This window comes from Aythya fuligula, chromosome 19, assembly GCF_009819795.1.
Source record: "Aythya fuligula isolate bAytFul2 chromosome 19, bAytFul2.pri, whole genome shotgun sequence".
Lineage (NCBI taxonomy): Eukaryota > Metazoa > Chordata > Aves > Anseriformes > Anatidae > Aythya > Aythya fuligula.
Window position 1 is genome coordinate 4,047,601 of NC_045577.1, and position 20,377 is coordinate 4,067,977.

A 20,377-nucleotide genomic window follows, 5' to 3' on the forward strand; every position below is an offset into this window, starting at 1 on the left:
AAAGCTGATGCCAGAGCAGTGGCTACACAGAAACACAGAGCAGCTGCTGCCAGAGGAGGCCTTGAGTCAGACCTGGTTTGTGAACAGGGACCCAAAATGAGGATTGTCACAGGAATTAATTTGTGAGTTTCTATCCAGGCAAGTGACAGCACTGAAGGTCTTCCTCAGCCAAAGTTGAGAAAATGCCTAAATCATCTCTCTTGAGAAGCTTTAAGGAATTAAAAAAATAAAAGGAAATCCTCAGTGCTTGGACTGCATTGGCTACACTTGCTCAGAAGTCCAAGCACTGGTGTCACCAAAAAAGAAGGTAGCAAAAAATAGCCGGTGTCTAAATTTATGCATATTCTTAATAGAATAAAACGTGCTGAGTAACTCAGCAGGCACAGCAACATGGAGGAGACTCCCTCACCTACGCAACCAAAATGCTGGTGATCATTCTCCCACAATGAGAACAAGTGGTCTGCTTAGGAGCTGCTGTCACAACCAGCAGCAGTCACGCTGGGTGGGAGTAGAAGTCTTGAGTACATCTCCAACCTGCAAATGCTTGTGAAATAAAGGAGCCTCAAAGGAGCCTCTCCTGACGTTACCGGGAGCACCTCCTTTTCTTTCATCACAGATGAGCAAGATTAAGACCCAATTTCACAGGGTGCCTGGCTCAAACTTGACAGCTTCCACAGTTACCTCAAAACATGGTCCTTGTGAAATTGGGACTGCACAAAGAATGCCTGTAGAAGTTCTTTCCCTGAACCACGCTGGCGATCCCCCACTCGTTGGTGTGGTTTGATGACAGACGTCTTCCTACAGTGAAGGGGAACTCAGGCACAGCCTCAACAACCCCAAAAGGAAGACGGATGGTTTATGACCTTCACATGCAGCATAGGAACCGACATTTCAGCTTGGAAGTAGTTATCAAGGTCAGTTGAAAAAGAGAATTACTCACATGAGAGCACAGACACACCGAGATCAAGAGAGCACAAAAAGAAGTGAAAGTGAGGAACTGCACTGTACGAGTTTCACTTCACCGGAGAGCTGGGAAGAACCGAAACAGTGCAAGGAGTTCTCCCTCTTACACACACAAGCTGTATGGGAATAGCAGGCAGGGTGTATGTGCAGCTCCTGTGACTGCAAGGGCAGAGCACAACATCAGCTGGTACAGTATTAACGTCAGTGTGGGCTATGGAAGGGGAATGCACAACACAATGAAACTGAACACACTGACCTGCGTCGCTGAAGATAATTTAGTTTCACAAAAAGATTCTTTGCCTGATTTCTTTCTCTAGTGAGCAAAAGCCATCATATATGTCATCGGTAAAAACAAAAAGTAACCCAGGACTCTCCCCAGGCTTTAAACCAGGCCAGGAGAAACAGGAGTTATCTGTCTTTTGAACAACAGCACCAAGCCACTGTGAATTTGCAAGTCATCCTGCTTGTTTTTAATTGGCTTCTTGCCATATTTTCACCATTAGCAACTATCAAACATGGAAAACTTTACAAAGGCATGTATAAAGCACACCTTTTTACACAGCAGTCCAACAAACTCACTTAAAAATTGCACACAAACTGAGTTTTATCCAACAGGAAACTAGTGTAAGGCTTTATATACTATCAGGTTCTGTGCTGCTTACTTACAGGCTATGGGCTCGTAGCTGTCACGGAGGAAAACAAAGAAGTGTGATTTACTTCTGTGCAACCAATCGCCTGCTGGTGTAATTCCACTTTAATCAATAGAGCTAAATGAGCATGAAAACAGAGTAATGTAGGCATACATAAGACCTTGTGCATTTAAACATCACCAGCCTCATCGCTCATGCCTGCTAAATGCACAATTCCTACTGCGTTTTGAAGGGATTCCCTTTAGAAATAGAAGCTCTCAAGCCTGGTGCATTTGTCTGACCACTTTGCTGTATCTGAGTACCCCTTTTACACACTTATGCTTATGATGCATCTGTGTATCATTCCCCTTTTCCATGGAGAAAAATTATGACAATAAAAGCAAGGGTGCTTATGTAACTCAATCACACTGAAACCACTGGAAGTTTGTTCCATTTTACACGTATTTAGGCTCTTGTATCATTTGGATTAAGTCATTCAAGAGTCTAGACAAGAAGCCCCCCCCCCCAGGTCCTATTTGTGGATTATTCCTAGACTCAGGAATGATCACCTTTTCCTACAGCTTGCAGCAACTCCTAGCACAATGGCTGATCACGCATTAAGCAGTAAGCACAAGAACTCTGCCAGCAATATTACTGGAAATCCCAAACTGTTCATCAATTCGTATCACAGGCATCAGACCTCTGTGATATTTACACAACAATCAGCTTACCCTGCAGATCCCAGCATGATTGATGAAATTGTGTTTTATGGTATGTAATGAGAGAGACTATGTATGAAAAACGCCTGAAGGCAGAAGCAATTCCCTTTTCAACACCACTTGCTCATAAACGAAAAATCCAAAGGAATCAGACAAGGATTCATAATTCACAACGTTTGTACTCATGTTACAAGAACAAAACAAGCACCCATGACTGACAGCTATCTTCTGTTAAAAGCTACAAGTTATCACCAGCAGCGCATAAACACAGTCAGTTCCTTTTTTTGCTGTTCCTATGCTGTATTGCTGGACTGACATTAAAATAATTTGCTTGTCATTCACCCATCAGATACTTCTGAGCCAAACTTACTATAAAACTCTACAAGCATAAGAAAAAAACAATACAGTTACTGCTCGCATTCTTTACAAGATACCAAGCCCTTCATTATTTTACTTAAGATGTCCAAGAGATATTCCAATCACTTCATAAGTCCCTACAATTTAGAAATCAGGTAAAAATTAGAAGTGACAACAAAACACCATACAGAACACTTTTTTTTTTCTTTTTTTTGGACTTTGCATATTGTACAGAGTTCATATGGAATAAAAGGTCACAGAAGCAGCCAAGATAACTTTCCCATCCCAACTATATGCAAATCACATTTCCATGCTGCTGGCCAAATAATGTGTTTCTAAAAGATTACACACCATTCTGCAAATGAAAGGTGTGTCCGTATGTTCATATCCGCTGTTGACAGGCTTACTATTCTCATACTACACTTCGGAAAACACAGTAATAGTCAGGAGTCTAGTTTTGCAAAGCACTTTAACACAGGCTTAACGTTTAGTGGGGCTATTTATAAATGCTTAAGTTTTGCTGGACTAACAAGAGCACTTTGCACTTTCCATAATGGACCAACATTTTGGCTACCATCTGGAAGTGAAGTATGTGGCCTGATGCTCCCTTGCCCTGTTGCACTTTGCTTAGCCGTTTCATACATGGTTTATGAATATTTTCAACAATAATCCTTAGGAACGGTATTTTATGCCCACGCATTCCAGGGATAAAAGATTTCAAGGCAGGGGAAGGAAACAAACACATCTCAGCTATACGCCTTTCACAGTTGGTGACATGCAAATTAATCAGCTTTCAACTTTTGCTGTAGTTGAGGAACCTGCGTGCCTGCTACCAGTTAAAATACAGTATTAACAAAATCCTAATTTTAGTGATCTTGAAAGACAACAGGTTGAAAAAAGAGTCATCAACATCACAAAACAAAGCAGACCCCGCACTTCTCGTTATAAATCTTTTTTGAAAGAGTTTTGTTGACTAGATCTGGCTGAGAAGCAGGAAAACGTGAATCAAGTTCATAATAATAATTCTTTATGAAAGTTTCAGTAATACAGCTTCTCTGTTTATTTCATGCTTTATGTGGTGCCTGGACTCTTCCCTAAACAAGCTTTTGGCTAACAGAGCCTTGAGCACAGATGGGTTTCTGACCTTATTTAGCAGGCATTCTCCTGAAGGCATAGCTGTCTGATTTTATAACATTTGATTCAAACGGTTCAGTGCCTTGGCCAGGGCATGTAACCCACTTTTTTAATGCTTGGTTCATTAGCAAAGCTTGTGTTTATTAACTGCATGTTAATTTTGCTTAACATTGAACTCCACTACCACTAATTATCTGTCTTAATTAGCAATTAATTGTGAATAATAAAAAACATTCAGTTACCGATTTCCTCTCTTGTTTCAGCTCCTGCACATAGCGTGTTAACTCTCCAGTGATAAGAGAGGTCATGTTCTCTGAAATGACCTCATGCTGTCCGGCATAGTCATTCATTTCATTTAAAGTGGCTAGGAAGGCTTTAGTTGATGTGTACCTGCAGAGGACAAAAATGCATTTGGCTTTTAGTCCCTTTGTTTTCAGACACCCACACTGCAAAGGGAGGTTGTACCCTTCTGAAGCATTTACTATCGTTGCACGAGACTGAGTACAAATTAGCACAGGTTCACTTGAAAATGCCCTCAGAAGGAAACTGATCCCGCACACTGACGGTCTGATAAATTTATCTGCATTTCGACAGTTTGACATTGGCTCTTAGAACACAACACTTTGAGAAAGCCAAGTGTTTTTATCAGTACTGCTCTGGGACTTCACTGCTCTAATCTTTACTCACCAAACATTTTCGAGTTACCCTCTTTCAAGTCCTACAATTCAGTGCACAGAGTCAGTGAACTCCACACCTGGCAAAATCCAACCAACCAACCTTTGGCTAGCACTGTGCAGAAAAGGAAACTTTTCAAAATGTTAGTTGGATTTAGATTAGCTATAACTTACAAAGTTTTCCAAAAGACAGTGAATTTACTAACCAGGTGTTCATTGTCAAACCACATATTTTGGTCCCTTCCATTGCAAGGTTTACTTTTCATATTACTCTCCAATACAACATTCCACATGTTATTAAAAGGAAGAAGTGAACATCTGTGCACACAATTTCAAAAACAGCAGGTGATGTCACCAGCATATTCAGCACTGAGCCAACAGAGCTGCATTTAAATTCCCCTGCTTGTTGTACTGGTCAGCTGGAAGAACACTGCTTTGAAGCGCTGCACTTGCGCACGCTAGGAAAACTATTAATATTAAATGGTAGCAGTTTGCACAAATAACATCACCTTCAGGCAAAAATCCAAAGCGAAGGGGGGAGATTCAGAGGAAATAAAGCGGAGTGGTATGAAAGGAGATGAAAGGCATTGGAGAAAAAACGGGGAAAAAAAAAAGAAGAGACCCAAACCATTAAAAGCAACCACATTCACAGTCAAGCTGCGGTACCTCAAGAGACATCCCAGCTGCAAAAGCCAGGGGATCCAACCACGGAACTACAGACTGATGATAAACTTGAAAATGCATCGTTTTTAGACAGGCTGTTTCAATGCAGCATCCAAGACATCCAAAGGTCACATGACAACTCCCCAGACGTTAGAGACATGGGGACACTCCATTTAAAAGGGCAAAGGATACACAGAGTCTTCTGTGTCACATCGCATGAGCTACTTAGCTCCAATATCCTTTTCCAGCAAAGGAAGATGTGTCCAAAAGGTTGTTGTAAACTAAAAATACCAGTTTATGGTATAGCTACCCAAAGACACATTTCTTCCTAACCCCAGGTACAGACCAACACAGCCAGTGTGCTGGTAATATGAGCTTCCTTGTGTAAATATCACTGTTTCAGGAAACAATAGCATCAATAAATGATTCCCAAACAGCGTTACTAAAAATCAATCAAAAACAAAATGAAAAGGCTATTATCTTGGTTGATACAAACCAGCAGGGTAGCTGTACAAGCCAGCTGGGGAGGGGGGTCCTGACCCAAGAATTTAAATCAGTATAATAGTACAGTTGGACCTGAATCCAAACTCCTTTGAAGCGTTTCAAGTTTCAAGGTCAATGGTTCAACTCTGAAGCAGAGCAGCCTCCTGCAATTTAAGGCTGCAGGGTCAGAATCTTTTACAGTGCCTTTGCTCAAAGCTGATGCATTACAAAACAATGAAGTTAAGGAATTTTAGAAAAAGTCAGATTGCTCCACAGAAAAGGTTACAACTCTGGCTTATAGCTTGTCCATTGGAAGGCTTCTCCTCTAGAAAGCTCTCTTTAATAATATCTTTGATCTCAGCAAGGGCAGGAATGTGTTGTGGTCTTTTTTTTTTTGACATGGTTTACAGCCTTCCATATGCATTTTCAGTGTCACTGAGTGGAGGACCTGTGCTTTGAGACTGCAGTCACTACCTGCAAACATTACGTTAGTGCCCTGCCACCAGGGAGACAGTCTGAATATCTAAATAAACAGCAGGCACCTGAGGCAATGTAACATCCTTCAACAGCAGCAAGTCATGTGTCGATCCGCTCCAGGACACTGCCTGTTACAAGCTACATCTCTCTACCTTACTCTTCAAGAGACCCTGATTTCTCCTGTGGAGCTACAACACGATCTCTTTAATAACATACTAGACTGCCTCGTCAGTCCATTAGAGTAATTTAATACTTGCATGGACTGCTCAAGTTTCATGCTAAAATTAACAACTGCTTCTGTTCCTGCTGAAGGTAATTAGAGTTTGGTCATTCACTTCAAAGAACCAGCACTGTATAGTCTGGCTTGAAGATTTTAAAGTACATTAGAAAAGACACAAAAGAAAAAAAAGGCATCTAGTACCCAGAACACATATATAAGCCTGCTTATGAATATATGATCTCTCTCTTCTCTAGAGTTCAATGCAAGTTTTTGGTTTAGAAGCCAAATCCTTGTAGGTAACCTAACTATAGCTCCCCTTCCTCTGTCAATGAATGCTTACCCAGCAGTAGATCATGAACGTACCTGTACTCTTCCTCTTCTTTGGAGTTCTTTTTGGGTTGATATTTCTTCGAAAGGTTCCTAAAATTAAAAGCATATACAAAGTTAAATTTTAAATACCCTTTAAAATAAGTGGATGGTCTTTGCATGCACACAGTGGCACTTCAGTTTTTATTTGCACTGGCTAGGTATCTACCTTATCAGAAGTATGACCACAAAAGAAGGGGCCCCATTGTGCTTCCATCTGCGTAACTGCAATGAATTAACAGGCTCTGAACCCAAGAAGTTCATAATTTAAAATCATAATGTCAATACACAACGCACTTGAGTTCTGGTTCTGCTGACGCACATCCCCTTTGCCCGAAAGAACCTTTTACAACCCTTTTCCTGGCCCTCAGACACACAGAGAAGCTGTAAGAAGTCCCCCCAGTAGAAGGTGCTATTCCACACACAAAGGCAGGCAGCTCACGGAAGTGCGATTTGCTGCAGGAGATGACTCTGACCCAGCAAGTTTGCCTGTCTTTTGTGGGATGCTTCCAAGGAAGAAAAACAATCCTGGTAAAGCTATGGGAAGCTGCACTGAGATGATACAAATGGGATAATTCTGTGATCGTTAACTGATGCTGGCAGAAATGTGAAATTTGATTATTCCAATTAGCACAGACGATTACATCTCATTACTACATACGCAACTAATGATTTCATTTGAAAATATTGATATCCTTCTCCAGTGATCTTATCTCGAGCAAGGAAGTTGAACCTATCTTGGTTAGCACACCTGACTTGTTCTATAGCTTTCATTTTTCCTGAAAAAGATGACTGCAAACCCCTAGCCAGCAGCAAATCTAGGATTTACAGAACACATGCTGTCCACCACTCAGCGCACCTTGCTGATGCTTAAAACCCAGCACGATGATGCATATTTGGACTGTAGCGCAATGTAACACCATACATGATGCAAACCAGGGAGCTGCCACATCTTGCTTAGCAATTAAAGCCTTTTCAGGGCTGCAGCACTGGGATGTCCTGCATTTTAAACTCAGCCTTGTTACTCTATGCCTTCCTGCAGCCTCTGTTAGCCTACAGTTAAATAGAAACCACTTGGGTTAACTTTAAAGATTGTTTTTCACTGATTCCAAGTAACATTTCAGTGGTACTGATGCAATCGTTGACAGATGAACTACTAAAATTCATTGGCCTATCTATGCTATTTTTTTTGAGAATTCCCAGAATTAAGTCTTTTCTTTCTGAAAAAGCAGTTTCTTTTCAAGTAGGTGTAACCCAATCCCTGCTGCATGCTGGTTTTACTGCTAACTGGGAGACAGCAGAGCCTCTTGCCTCACTTTTCTTACTCATTTTGTTTTCCCTAAGGAATTAAGTAGCATCAGCACCAACGGAGTTCTAGCCAGAGCCCTGGCAGACTTGGACAGTTCCTCAAAATGTAAGTATCCCTCCTGGGCGGCCCCCAGATAAGCATCTCCATTCCAGCCTCTGCCTTCTCTGAAAAGAGGATGCTCTGGAACAATGAACTTTTCTCTAGTTCTGCACACAGCAGTTTCAACCAAATATCAGCACAGCAACAATTCTGCAAACTGTTCTACCTGATTACGTGTGGATAGGAATGCCTCCACACACCTACTTGAAGAAAAAAAAAAAAAAAACAGAAGGAAACACATTGAAGACTAAACTAATAAGGTATTTTCATACTCAGGATGGACATCTCCCTACTATCATGCTGCCCAAGTAATTCAAATACAAGGCTACAGTCTACTGAACCTCTAAAGGTACAGAAATGCTACTGGGTCAGGGTAAAACAACAGCAGACAGTACGCTTTCACAGAAAACGGATTTAGAAAATATATAATAAGGAACAAAGAAAATAATAAAATGTTTAACCCAGTTGCTAATCCCTATAATGCACTTATAAAAATGTACATGTATATCATATTTAACAGGGTTTTTTGATTTCTGTCTCCTCTTTGTTAATCAAAAAAGTATATAGGGTTTTAACCATGACGCCCACAAAAAAACAGAAGTGATACAGAATCCAGAAGTGATACTTCATCCAGTAAGAGCCAACCTGACTATCACATGTTGAAATTCAGTGTGCAATTATGCAGTGTCAGGAGCAAAATATTGGCCCTTCTCAGGTTTAAGCTTGAAAAGCAATGACACCTGCAAATCTAACAGCGATTAAAGCAGCAACTAACGCATAAAAACAAAAGATCAGCAATAAAATAGCAATTCTAAAAAGATTCTGTGCTAGCCTGTGCACCTGCCTCCGATTCGTGTTTCTGTCTGCCTTTCACTCTGCATCATTTTTATGCCTTCCTAGCTTGTTTCTCTGCTCCCTCATTTTCACTTCTGACACCTTATTCTTTCACACAATTATCCATCAGAGGCTCGTGATTCTTAGAGTAATAGCTTTAGATAACCTTCTCTCTGACCATCTCCCACTTTCCTTTAACACTTTGTTTGCTCATTTATTTTCATGATTATGCTCTTCATGCCTAAAATTCATCACCCTTAGAAATTCAGTGGGTCAAGGGTGTGATTCTTTGTAAGACAGACTTGCTCACACAGGTAATCTGCTGGGGTTTCCCAGTCTACTCATGCTCTCTTCCACCTCACTCTGCCTCTGTAACTCAGTCTCTTCTCATCTCCATAGGATGTGAGCAATTTGTTCCTTCACAACTTATATTTTCTATTTCCTGCTCGTCTATATAGCAGAAACTCTGGGAAATCCTTGTGGCATTCCCCTGAGAAAGCACATAACCGTGAAGGCAGGGCTTTATCAGGTACCAGCCTCTAGCAAATAATAAGCCATTGCCCATCTCAAAAGCCATTCAAACTAAAGCATCAAAAGTTCTGAGCTAGCTTTTTTTTTTTTTTTTTTTTTTTAATAGGCATTTTGCTTTAGGTATATACAGATCAACTAGAAGCGCAGATCTCAATCTCTATAAATACCGGGAAGACGGAAGCAGATTCTAATATGTATTATAATCATGCAGGGGGAAAAAAGGGATGGATTTACTGGAGGGGTTGGGAAGCATTAGTCCTGTACTCCCCCTCCCAGTTAGCTTCCATCCCCTTCACCCCTTCCACTTAATTATCCTGGGCACTAGTGGCTGCCAACTATGTTGCATCATAGCCTCTCTCCACAACAGCTGGGCTGTGCTCCCCACTAACCCTTGTTCACTTCTCTTCTGCCCTTCTGGGGAAAAGGGTAAGAGCTACCCATTGTGGGGTGGTTTTTCACGCCCCTTCCCTCCTCCCTCTTCTCCATTCACAGTGGGTCTGACCTCAAGGAATTGGTTTTCAGGGTCTGGTTTGCTTATACTCGTATCCTTACGTACAACCTGGCGGTCAACCCAGAAAATACCCAGAAGGAATTTCCAGTAATTTAGCTACTTCAGATAAATTCCAAGGACCTCAGCTCTGTTCGAGACACATTGCAAGAACATTGGCAAGACTCTAAAAGTGTCAAAATTCAAATCCTAGGCTGCAATATGACTGTAGACTAAATTTCCACGTGCCGAGACTGACTTTCTGACCTGCAGTTTCTTCAACGCCAGTTCAACGAGAGGTTGAAATGTTCTTTTCTTATGAAAAGAAACCCTAAACTTTGTCCTGTAACAAATTATTATTGTGCTGAATTCTTAAAACCTTCAGAATTCCTGTGCAGTCCTAATTTCATGGAAAACATTACAACTCTACCCCAAAGCCTGAGCCATTAACCATGAGTAAATCACGAGTAAGCCCCAGTGTGCTATTCAGTCACCTAAATACCCTTACTTTTACAAAGCATATGATGTTTAGCAGAGATAAAAACCAGCATGTTAAATTAATTTTAGCTTTCCATTCTTTAAACTAAAGCTATTCTCCATCTAAAAGCAATCATTATAAGCTACACAAATTACCACCACTGTAACATGAACTTACAGATGATTACAGGCGCTGAACAGATGCAACTCAAAGTCCAGAACTTTGCATATCAACTTACCTAAGCTGCTTTGCATAGCTGAGTTCAATCTCTGTTCTTTCTTTTACAAACTTGATGTATTTTTCCAGAACATCAATACCCCATTGCGTGTGTTTTTCTAAATTGTCAAACTGGTCCTGCAATGAAGCAAAAAAAAAAAAATGTTTAGTCTCATTGAACATAGAAATAACTAAAAATAATTTCCAAAGTACATATCGCTACAAAGTGGTATTAATATTTTCCATTGCCACAGTTAGACATTTTTGTAGCAACGCAGGTTTTTTAAATCAACAGAAATCTATATTTTAACATGAGGCCAAGTCAGTAATGCTCTTTGTTCTTCACTTCTGAATCACTTCCATTTCATAAAATTCTGGCAATTTAACTGAACACAATTTTCTAATATCAAGACATACCAAGACAAATGATAAGAAATGGATACTCTTGTCAGAATTTTATTGCACTCTAAGAGTTGACAGGAGTTCCATGAATTTGAGACCTACTCCTAATTAATAATTCTAATATTAGTCTAAAAAATAATTTGAATTCAGCCTTTGTCAGTGCTAAGAATTTATAATACCTCTTAGAAAAGCGAAGGCTTTCTACAGAATAGAACTTACTTCCCCCTACAGCCTCATGATTTGTTCAAAAATAGAAGATGTGCTAGCAAATGATGCCACAAAATTACATTAGCTATGTTTACAGAAATTCTTCTTGTCTATCTACTTTTATATACAGATGCGACTTTGTTCTTCAAAAATCACTGCCCTCAAAAACACAGTCACACATGTTTTCACTAAAGTCTTTTTCAATCAAGAACATTCCACAAGTCAGTTTGGGATTTGCAAATGCCAAGAGAAATTAAGCAACTCTAAATCCAAATTAATTATCCAAGCCAACTTATCACTATATAGAGTTAACCTGAAATTACTTTTTTTTTTTTTTTTTTAATGTAGTTACTTCAACCATACTCATATTCCATAATCATCCATTCCATGTAGCATTTCAAAAGTCACTGTTTCTACAACGCTTTTAAATTATGTTTTAAGCAAACTTGGTATCTTGATATACTGCATACTTAATCCTACCTAAATGCAACGTAAACAAGCTATTTAATATCAGCCTGAATGACTTGGCAGCAGGTTCCATTCTGTATTATGTGGAAAGCAAAGAAGAGATTTTGTACATCTGTGGTACAGAAGTTAGATTTGCAATGTTTTCCAAAAATATCTATACACCAAGAGATTTAGGTCAAATGCTTAGCTGCCATAATTAAAGCTTCCGACAGAAGCGATGCTGCTTTCTATCTGTCTTGTGATTACCAGTTTGTAGGGCTATCATCAAGCGTTATCAAGGTGCTATAAACCCACTTCCTTAGATGCACAAAGCGAAAAAAATAACAAGCCTACTACAGAGCCTCGTTTCTGACTCTGCTGCTTTTAAGCAAATACCACTTTGTGTGCTGCAGCGTTTCCGGTTCGGACAGAAAATGAGATCGTATCAGGAGAGATTCTTCCAGCGCTGAGCAAGACAACTGCACACAGAAGCTGCTGCTTGCTAACGAAAGTGTATTAAGTGTATTTTGAAGGAAAGAAATCAGAAATGCCTTACAGGAAGAAAACTTGCAGAACTATCAAGAAACCAGTTAAAACAGCAGGTAACATGCATGGGGCTGGACACATCGGCTCTGGGTAGCTGCACGGTTGCTCTGCTTTAGCATAAGGGACTGCTTTAAACCCATCAGCCACAGCAGACTAGGCTTCAGTTTAAACAATGTCAGTTTTAGACAACGAAAGAGTCACAGGGCAGGGGGAAACAGCAAAGTGCAATCGTGTACAAAATACCATAATAGCAAAGAACTCCTATGATGCCCTAAGACCCGTGCTCCAGAAGCCATGGAAAAAATGGTTAAATGGTTAAAGGCAACTAAAAAGGAAGACTCAGACTGCACAGAATAAAACTCTGATATCCAGCAAAGTAAGTCACCCTTAAAGCAAAGTCATGTCATGCACTCAAAAAGAGGATGTCTGTATTCTGCAGAAGGCAGAGGCATGTACTGTGCCGGCAGGTATTTGCATACAGACCGCACAGCCAGGGAGAGCACAGCGATGCCGGGGTAACACACACACCTTTCCTCGGCCCGCAGGGCTCCCAGCAGTGCCTGAGGACCACAAGAGGCAGCTCCTGCTCAGTTCCTGATATACAACCTCTAAATCTCACAGACTACGCTGGTGTCGAGAAAGTGCTGCAAACGTGGCCTCTGTAAGGGTTCTGATAAAGAGGCCGTCTAGCTATCCCACGCTCTGCTCTTCCACAATTTACATTATTTAACATAAACACATGCATATAAAATAAATACCCGGCAAGGCAGTCCAGTACCCACAAGTTTACATATATTCACACACACTCCCAGCTTTGAAAAGGGAAGTCTTAGGTAGGGAAATCCAAGTGCTAACCCCCTGTAAGCAAATCAGACCACTCTTCTCAGATGTTCTGTACTGCTAGCAAGAAACTAACTTGCATCTTACTGTAACCCTACCCAAGAGGAAAGGTCACAGCTTCCCATTAGGGAAGAATGCCCTTTGAGGAGGATCGTGCCCTTTGAGAGAATTCAAACTGTGCTAAGTGCACGGAAAGACACCCTGGAAAAGCAATCTTGGTAGTGGCTTGTTATTTTCTGAACGAAAATCACCAGCAGTACAAGCCCCTTCCACCACCGCCTCCCCCCCTCCCACCTCAGGCTCTGTTCTCAGAGCATCCTTTAAAGTAGGAAAAAAACCTGCAGATGACTCCAAGAAGCTAACACGGTCTGCTCTGTGGTCCTTTGGATCAATCTGGTGGGCTGTTTCGGTTGCCTCACTATGTCACGTCTGGAGAAAGAGAACTCCATGCTGTGCAGAGGCGAACACACCGTGCTGCTGCTGTCTGATACACCGTGAGAAAATGCTAACTTTCTATTTATAAAGCGAGGAAAGAAACTTGTGTCCCACACCGAGTGGTAACTAGAAGAACCTTGACCAGATGAAACGATGAGCACTAACCTCTGCTAGCAGGCAAGGTGAAATATAGCTCCTTTCTGCAGACTTTGCTAAAGATAGAGTTTCTGTCCTTTTCCGGGCATTGAACAGTTTTGGCCTGAGTGTCATTTCACTTAACTGCCAACGCCCTGCAATGATGTGCTATACTGGGGTCATGTGCCCCATACCTTCAGTTCTTCTCTGTGCTCCTTAAGGACGAAATAAAGTCAGTAAAATTGAGAGCATGAGATTTGAAAGTAAAAGAATGCAGCCAGAGGGGCCTACACCATGCATGCCCTCCTCGTCTCCTGCATCTGCTCAGCAAGCTGAGGGTAGGGGAAGGCTCTACATTAAAGCTAATGAAATCTAATGACAAATGAGGGTACACAGAATGCTTTGGTCATCAATTTAATTTACAGAATTCCCAAATCGCCAGTATGTGCAACCAGTACAAAACCACAGTCTCTAAAAGGAGATTGACAGTAATCATCAACAATAACATGCCTTTAAGAAATTAGCAATTTTAAAAAGATTTAAAAGGCATTTGTTATTTCCAAAGGTCACCACAAAAATACATTACTACTTGGAATCCAAAAAGTTAAAAAACCTAATAGACTGCTTCCCATAAGATTTCCCATAAGTAGGTTGGGAAAGGAAAAAATTGAATAAATTTCTTCAAAAGACTCCCAGTACTTCAGTGCTACATTTCATCTCAGTTTTCACTGAACTCCAGAATCATTATATTGCATAAAGCAAGCACTTAAAACAAGTAATTCCAGTAAAAATGGTATCATGAAGAGGACAGAGCCAGCAGTAGGTCAGCTAGCACTTGGCTAACCTAAGCACTTGTAGCACCAGGTGTAAGCGGCTTCTTGTACTCCAAGAACAAAAAACTTGGTGAGGGATTCCAAGCCTGGAGCTCAATAAAGGTATCAAGGTCCCACTGAAAGCCTGGGAGAAGTATCTACTTTACAAAAAGGAGCAAGAGTGGAGGGTGTGAGGATTCCCATGGTGTTTGCACAACCAGGAGCAGCCTGATGGCAGCAGTATGGGCACAGAACTGGGTGCACAGGAGCAGGTTACACACGCTGCTACGGCTCGACGGGGGTGCTCAGCTGCTGGAAGCTGGCTCAGATCCCTTGATGAGCTGCTGCTTCAGCTCTTCATTCCAACCTGCACATCTCTGTTTCTCTTCTGCAGTCTTCTCACCCTCCCACTCAGAGGGCAGTAGAAAACAATACATTCCACGAGGCCTTTAGCACTCTTTGAGAAAAGTGAGAAAACAAGATGAGAAGCATGGCGAGGTGCTCAGCTCCCACCAGACCACAGGGTGGGGAGACAGAAGGGCACTTTGTGCCTATTTTCTGTAAACCCAATTGTTTTCTAGAACGGTTTGCTACTTTCCTCTGACTCAGAGGCCTGTTTGCATACAGAAACACTCCTGAGCAAAACACAGTAGTGACAAACGAGGTGTGTGGCCGCAGCCCCCACGTTACCATCTGTCCTTTGGCCTTCCAGTGGGCCAAATTGCATCCTCCTCCATTTCCAAACCCCCGTGCTTCCTCCCTGTGGTACCAACAGCTTGCTAAAGAAGACGCAGAGTCCTGAAGGGTGCTCAGGAAGCGCACATCATGAGAGTGCTCACACAGCTGGGACCTGCTCCTCCGTTGGACCCCAGCAGCTCCCACCAACAGTGCCACTTGCCAACAAAAACACCGAGCCTCCGCCAAGCGCCGGGGAGCCGAGCACACGAGCTGAGCCACCCGGCTCCACGTGGGTGGACAGCACAGCCTCTGGCTGCGAGCTGCCGCAAGCAAGCTGCGTCTCCGCGTCTCTTCAGTGCTCAGCATCTTCTCGAGCAGCTAGACAAAAATGTAAACTCCAAGGAGGAAAGAGCTTCGTCGCTAAGCTGAATGGGAACTGGGCATCCAAATACCCAGCGGGCTTTGAAAATTTCATTCCTAAGGCAAAAGTGTTTCTGACTTTGTTTCTGTTTCCATTAATTCCCTCCCAGTATTTTTACCCAAATAACCTCATGCTCACGCATACTTTCTGAAACTCAGCTGCAGCCTTTTTACACTGACAATGCTTAAAATGGAAATGGTCCTGCTATTTGCTTTTCCTTGTTTTAGCTGCTACTTTAAGCTGTCAAATTCCCTCACTTCTCAAGTATTCTCCTGAAGTCACATTCACCAACATAGCAAAGTATTTTGGGAAGAAGAAGAAAGTTAGCCATTAAAAAACCCTCCCTCCATTCCTAAGCCACAAAACATGGAGTACAACCAGTTATTGAGCAATAATGTTATTCATGTGGTCTTCAGGGATCAGGTCAGTAAGATATTCCTAATTCTTTCAAGAGTGCTTTCATCTATTGTGAAATCATCCAGCTCAGGGCTCATTCAAATCCAGGGATGGACGAGACCTTCATTTTCACCAACAAACCCAGAAGGGGCTGCAGGAGAGCTGGGGAGGGACTCTTTGTCACGGGGTGTGGTAATAGGACAAGGGGGATGGCTTTAAGCTAAAAGGCTGTAGATTTCGATAGGTTTAGATATAAGGAGGAGAATCTTTACTCCGAGGGCAGTGAGGCCCTGGCCCAGGCTGCCCTGAGGAGCTGGGGGTGCCCTGGGCCAGGTTGGATGGGGCTGGGGGCAAAGGGCTGGAACTGGGTGGGCTTTGAGGTCCCTTCCAACCCAAACCATTCAGTGATTCTATGATTCTGGGAGACTTTGCCAGTAAATTCTGCAATTTTAATCATTATGTCATCTGTTCAAACCTGCTCAGGTTAGGGTTAGGTGGCGATGTAACCAAGCCTAGCTGCCATTCCTCCTGCTGCTTCCACAGGTAGCAGCGCAGGAGCCAGGAGTTAGGAACACCAAAACAAAGCCAAGTGGGGAATTTGAATGCTGCAAATTCAGATGCTAGTAACAGAGAAACAAAGCCTTTGTATTTAGCATAATCCTCCTATATTACTAAATCCTGCAACATAATAAGAAAACCACGATTATTAAATGTTAAAAATATTTAAGACTTTCTACTCTCTCACTCTCTGGGGAATTCCATTCCATCTCCTCCAGAATCCACTCTCCTAAAAATGTATATTAGAATAGGGGAATTGAATGTGTTTTTTTCCCCCTCTGGTTCATACCTACCCCTCCCCCATTGACTTAAAAAGAGGAAACGTCCGTTTCTATAGAAAAAAGGAATTAAAAATCAAGAACATTAAAGTAAATTAGTATTTGAATACTGTAAGTATATTTCAAAAACTTCAAATTAGATAAAAAAAAAAGAAAGGCTGATGAACCCTGCACAAGCTCAGTTAGGTCCCGTATGGCACGATGCAGTGCTAGCAGAATACGACAGGGTTCAGATACACAGGTTCTTGGAGACCTACAATAAAGCTACATGCAAACGTAGCAGTCTTCAGGCAAATTAATAATGCAAAACCAAAAAAAAAAAAAAAAAACAAACATGAAGTACAAACTACCAGTGCAAGAGCCTTCAAGAGAGCAGAGGGGAGCAGAAAATGAGAAAGCACTTCAGCATTTGTTGGCTCAGCCACTGCCGGCGAGAGACCACGTCCCACACAGAACTTGTCGGCTCTCGGCAGCGAAATCCTCAGCTAACGACAACTGAACAAACATCTGTGGTGATCCACGCCAGGCATTTAAAACAGTACTGGACACTGACCTTTGGCTTCGAGCAGCACAAATAAGGAGGACTAAGAGCACCAGAGAAGACAGACCGACGAGAAGGGGAGAACATCTCTTTTTGGTTTACACTGAAGTGGTGCTGTGGCTTTACCGCCTGCTTTACGTGGGTCGTGGAAGGATTACATTAGTATATCCGGTCCTCACTGATAAAACCATTTACAATCACATTTTTCCTTCTGATATCCTATTGATCCACACTTAGTTTCATTTTAACCTTTAAGTATTAAGTTCTTCCTGACCTTCCACCTTAAACAAGCATATTTCCACATGAAATATATGGTAAGTGGCCCAGAAAAATCTGATCTGCTCTCCCCACCTCTATTTCCTCCTAATCTCCATCCTTAACTCATTTCCCATAAAGACCAAAAGTTTTTTTTTATTCTTTTCCCTCTTCTGATGCTCCTCTGAACTTGATCTAGACAAGAAAAACGCAAACAAGATTCTGCACTGCATTTTTAGACAACTGAGTGCGCTTCAAACTTGTGGGGAAAAAAATCCCACAGATCAGGAGTGGAAACAGATTATGGTTTATGTTGAAATATCCTATATGTGGCTAGATGAATTCACCTCCAATTGTCCAATATTAACATTAGGAATCAAGCAGCCTGCCTTCCAGCCTTGAGACACTTTCAATTTTCAGCACTTTTGTGACAGGTTTAATTTAGGGTTTAAAAATAATCTTGCCCCAGTACAAGAGCAGGGCCCTGTGCAAAGGGTGGTGATGGGGCATCCCTCTAATTGCTGCTGAGACCAACCACACACATCCCCACCCCAAAAAACACCTTCCACAAACTCAAGAGTGACCCCTCCTGCCAATTAAGCAGAAGTGCTGTCTCACGTGCAGGTTTCGGCCATCCCCTAACAGAAATCTGACTGAAGACAAACAGGAGGTACTTCAGAAAAAGCTTCCGAGCCCACAGCCCAGGGGCCAGCACCAGAAAGCACAAGGAAAATCACAGTCCCACTGAGCTGGGCCAGGTCCAGGAGCACAACAAGACCTTCAGGGTGTGCAGGGAGCAGGTTGAGCTGTGCCATCTGCCAACCAGACCCACCTGCAGGAAAGCTGTGCGGGTACATCCCCACCCACCGCCACGTGGAGCTCGTCGCTGTACCAGCAGAGCTTTCAACTGGCTTTTAGAGGAAGTGATTCACAACTCCAGAGCACCGCAGCAGGGAACAGGGACCATGACAGCCAGCCCCAGTGCCAAACAAGACCTGGCAAAGCCTGCAAGCAGCGAGGGTGGCTCACAGAGAGGAAGCCCAGGGTGTCAGATGGGCAACAAGACACCTACTTGGCTGCTCACTGGAGCGCAGCCCGACCCTTCGCATCGTGACCCACTTTGACACCTCTTCTGGGAGCCCTGGAGGACCTGGCACACGGGTCACAGGAGGCAGCCTCCCTGCATGAGTACGGCCACTGCTGTGGCTGCCAGGTGCCCGTGCTGAACGGCAGAGCACCAGGCTGCCAGCACGAAGCTGGGGGCACTCCTTGGGCCAAGCCACGCAGCCACAGGCAGCCCTGCCTCATTCATCCAAGCCTGTCCTGGTTCCCAGGGCTGCTACAGACTGCCTTCCCCAGCACAACCCACAGAGGACAACCCCAAAGCCTGCACCTCCACCATCCTGGTATCAAACTAAAGCCTTCTGCCCCCCCGGCCCGACGTATCCTGCAAAGGATGTGGTAGCGCAGAGCTTGCGGTGCTGCTCGAGCGGCAGGGCAAGTAACAGGAAGGAAGGTGTGAGAGGATGTGCCATCGGAGAGAGGATGTGGTCGCTGCTGCAGCTCGCAGAAGGTGCTGCCAGAGGGGTGACAGCAGAGAGCAGTGATTAATTCTGGGGAGCGGGGCAGGATGGGAACAGCTGAAGCAGGGTGGGACAGACCCGATGAGCAACAGGCGACTCAAACAGCAACTGAGTCAGGGATACCAGGACTGGGACAGTTAGGCTGTCCTTCTGCAGGCAAGCAAAGAACAGGAAGTCTGACTTCCTTAGAACGGAGATTTTTTTGTGAAATTATGTAGGTTACGCGCCCTGGCTGGCACGTGCAGATGACCGTAAGTCCATCCAGCGTTATCTGGCACTATCCAGGCAGCGTTTCAGTTTTATTCAAATGATTACCTAAAAAGGCTGCACCGAGGCATTACAGACTCGACACAAGTTGTCTGCTGTTACCAGTGGGAAGATATTTCAAAGAAAAGTTGCGCAGTTCCTCTTTTAAGAGCTGTGTGCATCTCAGAGGTGTCATGGTGTCCCATTCTTGAAAAATGAATGCTACACTTTTCTTCGAATACAGAAAAGGTAAGGCTCAGAAAGCCCTGCTTGCCATGTCCAAGGATACTTTTCACAGATGACCACGCTGCAGCAGCAATTCATTTCCCTCAAATAAGTTTATACATTTTGAGGTTTGAGGCACCGCACGAGCTTGCCACAATGAGAACCATCTGTCACAAGCAGACTGCTCGGCAATGAACACTTCTGCGAGCACACAGTTCTGCTTACAACACACATACAAGAAGTCCCAGAATGGGACAGAGTTTTGTTTCAAAATATAGCATAATGTGCAAATTACAACCCAGGATATATGAAAGCTCTTAAAGATCAAAATAATAAGACCTCAACTAATGCCAGAAGTAAGGTCAGAAATACCAGTGTTTTAGTGAAGGGCTGCATTTCAATCCTTTTTCTGTACATCTTCAGTCACTTAAACTGAAGACAAATGTGCACATGCTGCTTCTCCTTTTGGTGGTACTAGTGCCATTCATCTGATTTATGCAGACTTAATCCCAATAGACACAGGGGCAAACAGCAGAACTGGGACCTTAAAATCCAGATAAATTTCCTCAGACTCATTAGCTAAGCAAAGCCTAAGCAGAGGCTGGTAACTACTAAAATCTTCTGGGGCCCAGAGAAATGCTGCATCTCTATCATTAGCATTAATGATACCCATGAAACTAGTTTGAAAAACAAAGAACCAAAACAAACAATGCTAACCTCTTCCTTCTGCTCA

At 42.8% G+C, this 20,377-nt stretch overlaps 1 protein-coding gene across 14 annotated transcripts in view; it reads right to left on the minus strand.

Annotated features, from left to right (window-relative positions):
• Nucleotides 1-20,377, minus strand: part of FNBP1 (formin binding protein 1) — a 94,424-nt gene that overhangs the window by 53,092 nt on the left and 20,955 nt on the right. For all 14 annotated transcript variants that reach the window (XM_032200432.1, XM_032200444.1, XM_032200442.1 and 11 more), the window contains exons 2-4: nt 10,662-10,777; nt 6,683-6,739; nt 4,045-4,192 (exon numbers count right to left, since the gene is read on the minus strand). In XM_032200432.1, coding sequence (XP_032056323.1) covers nt 4,045-4,192; nt 6,683-6,739; nt 10,662-10,777 — 321 coding nt within the window. The remainder of the gene's footprint in view (nt 1-4,044; nt 4,193-6,682; nt 6,740-10,661; nt 10,778-20,377) is intronic.